This window comes from Athene cunicularia, assembly GCF_003259725.1.
Source record: "Athene cunicularia isolate RWA chromosome 14 unlocalized genomic scaffold, athCun1 chr14_part1, whole genome shotgun sequence".
NCBI classification, from domain to species: Eukaryota; Metazoa; Chordata; class Aves; order Strigiformes; family Strigidae; genus Athene; species Athene cunicularia.
This window is the reverse complement of record NW_020799118.1, coordinates 16,145,715-16,148,871: the sequence shown is the minus strand read 5'-3', so window position 1 is coordinate 16,148,871 and position 3,157 is coordinate 16,145,715. Positions and strand designations below refer to the sequence as shown.

General features: G+C 54.7%; 1 protein-coding gene across 1 annotated transcript; it reads right to left on the bottom strand.

The window, feature by feature from the left end:
• Nucleotides 1–1,378: 1,378 nt before the first annotated feature.
• Nucleotides 1,379–2,053, bottom strand: NHLRC4 (NHL repeat containing 4). Its single transcript, XM_026859223.1, has one exon. The coding sequence runs from the start codon at nucleotides 2,051–2,053 to the stop codon at nucleotides 1,379–1,381; it is 675 nt and encodes a 224-aa protein (XP_026715024.1).
• Between the last annotated feature and the right edge of the window lie 1,104 nt (nucleotides 2,054–3,157).

Here is a 3,157-nt window from a genome sequence, read left to right as displayed (position 1 = left end):
CAGCGGGTCGGGGCCGTGAGGGTGCCAGCGAGCTCACTGGGCAACTTGAGGGGTCCCACACAGAAAGGGAGAGAAAGTGCAGAGGTGGGGGTGCAGGTCACACAGGGATGGGCCAAAGAAGAGGTTTAGGATTTTTTTGATTGGGTGCCACAGAATTGGAAACAAGGTGGGAGAAGACTGGTTTTCACAAGCGATAGAACAAGAGGGAATGACCTCAAGCTGTGCCAAGGAAGGTTTAGACTAGATATTAGGAAGCATTTCTTTGCAGAAGGGGTTGTTGGGCGTTGGAATGGGCTGCCCAGGGCAGGGGGGGAGTCCCCATCCCTGGAGGGGTTGAAGAGTCGGGCTGAGCCAGTGCTGAGGGATCTGGTGGAGTTGGGAACGGTCAAGGTGAGGTTCATGGTTGGACTGGAGGAGCTTCAAGGGCTTTTCCAACCTTGATGATTCTGTGATTCTGTTTTCTGGGAGCTCAGGTGAAGTGTGGGGATGGAACAGGCTTAACCCTGTTCCTGAAGACCACACAGGCTCCCTCCCCCGGGCTTGCTCCCAGGCTGCCTGGCTTTGCAGGGAGAAGGGCTCTGGGAAGGCTCCATCGACTTTAGCGCTTGTCTCAGGGCCAGTAAGGAGAAAGGGTCCTCTCTGGAGTTCGTTTGGGGTGAGAGGTGGTGACTGGACTCAGGTCTCGCACACTGGCAGAGGCCGAGGAGTCCTGCAGCTACGTGCCCGCACCGAGGGCTGGAGCAGGGAGAGGAAAACGCCCTTCCCTCTGCCACCACACCCCGCCCGTTCCCCCTGGCCTCTGCTGATAAAGGCAGCGGCTGTGGCCCCCTGAGCCCTCTCCACGGGGAGAACAGTTCGGCCGGGCAGGCTCAGCCCCAGGACGTGGGCTGGTGTGAGCAATTCTACGTGCCTACATTCATTCTACTCCGTGCAGTAGCTGTTGCTTCCCTGCAGAGGTCAGGAATGCTGCAGAGAATGAGTTACCTTCATTTTCCCATTCTCCTGAAGCCTGCTGCAAACCCAGCGTGCCAGACAGGCCAGGCTGCCAGCTCCCGCCTGGCCTTACCTCCCCCAGTCATCCTCTGGCATCAGGAAGGTGGAACCATGGCCACATAAAAACGATGTGTGGAAGACAAATATTTATATTATCTCTGCAAAAAATTCAAGAGCCTGGTGATAACAAATTTGACAAGGCACCAACGTGTGGCCTGTTCTGAGTAACCTGGTCCTCCTTTAGCGACTTGTATGGGTCCAAGGGATGGTCTAGCCCTTGCTTCTGCCACCTGGAGAAGCTGGAGGGCAATAAGGCAGTCAAGTACAGGAACAGTGCCCAGCTATGGGAGCAGTGGAGCCCACAGCTCACCATCAGACCCAAAGCTCAGCGGAGTTGCTGTGGAACCAACCCCACTCCCCGCCTGGGTCTTAGGCTGGGGTCACCACACGGTGCCCCAGGGTTGGTGTGGCTGTAAGGGGGCCTCACGCAGTACTTGAAGACTTTGACACAGTTCTCCCCTGTGTCTGCCACAAAGAGGTGTCCAAAAGAGGAACAAGCCACGCCAGTGGGCCTCCGCAGCCCCGCGGACACCAGGCAGATGGGAGCCCCATGCTCTGGGAACAAGTGGACTGTACGGCGCTGCTCATCTGCCACCAGGATGCTGCCATCCGCATCAACGCAGACCCCAGCTGGGTTGCCAAACTGGTGTCCGTATTTGCTGCTGAGGGAGCAGAGGAGCTTACGGCTGCTCATGAAGACCTTGACGTCTCCACACTCCTCGCTTACCACGAAACCTCCGTTGGGTGCTGGACTGATGTAGCGAGGTCCCTGCAGGTTGGCAACTGACTGGATATTGAGCATCTTGAAGGCATGGTCCAGAGCAAAGCTGTGGACTTGGCCTTGTGCATAGTCTGCTACCAAGATCTTGCCCATGGAGTCTACTCCAATACCCCTGGGGGAACCAACCTTTCTGATCTTTATCCATTCCCCCTTGGAGAGGCTGGTGTGAGGGTTGAAGATCCAAATGGCTCCATTCATCATGTCAGCTACAGCCACCATTCCTGTCCGAGTCACAGTCACATCTTCTGGCAAGAAAGTGCCGCCTTCCAACCCTGTTTGCTGGCAGGGCAGAGACCGCAGAATTTGGCCTGTGGTGCTGAGGCTGTGGACCCAGGGAGCACTCTCAGCTGTCACATAGATGGAGCCATCCAGGGAGCAGTGAATTCCACTTACTCCCCCATAGCGGCTGCCGGTGGGGTTGGGAATCTGCTGGACCAGGTTGTCCTGGCAATAGTGGAGGAGGTTCTTAATGTTGTCCAGATCTCTGCATAGGCTTTTGGCCTTATCTGCCAGCTGGTGGACTTGGTGCTCTGTCACCATGCCCATGCCACGCTGGCTGCTCAGCAGCGGGCTGGCTGTCTGGAGCATGGCAATGGACTTCAGCTGGAGGGTATAGATGGTTTTTAGAAGCTTTTCCTTTTGCTGGCTGGCCTCCAGAGTGTAGTCCATGTCAAATCTCTTGTCCCTGTTTGGGGGAAGCAGTAGGACAATTACTGTCCCTGTCTGGTGCCATCTCTGGGGACATGCTCTGGGCTCAGGTGCCTGCCATCTACCTGGGGTAAGGTGTTGATGCTATTCTGGATTCACTCCAATGCGACAGAGACCAGATCATAGCTTTTCCAGCTAATTATGTGCTCAGGATATAAAGACAAATGGGGACCATGGCTCAAAAATGAAAGAGTCAGTAAGCTGGATCTGCAGCAGGAGGAAGGAGCCAAATAGGTCCATCAGCTTCAACGACAGCTTGGCTGGTGTTAGATCTGTCCTGAGGATTTATGTGTAAAGGGGAGCCCCATGTGAGCACACTGAATGGGATTTCCACCTCACCAGTTTCTGGCTTCTCTCGGGCTTTTTAACACTTATTAACCTTATTTTCTGTAAGCCTCATCTCTCCAAACCATGCTCAGTCCACGCTAACACTTGAGACCATGAGGATGACTGTTCCTTCACTCACACATGGGTCAGATGTCACACTTGGCCAGTGTGTGTCTTTGCTAAGGGCAGCCCCCTCCCCATCCAGAGAAGTTATTCCTGAAACAGCCAACAACTTGTCAGGAAAAAGGGAGGTACTGCTCTGAAGTACACATTCAACCTACAGTTTTT

Coding starts and splice junctions, on each gene's coding strand:
- NHLRC4 (XM_026859223.1), bottom strand. CDS start 2,053: ATGGTGGCTGTAGCTGACATGATGAATGGAGCCATTTGGATCTTCAAC.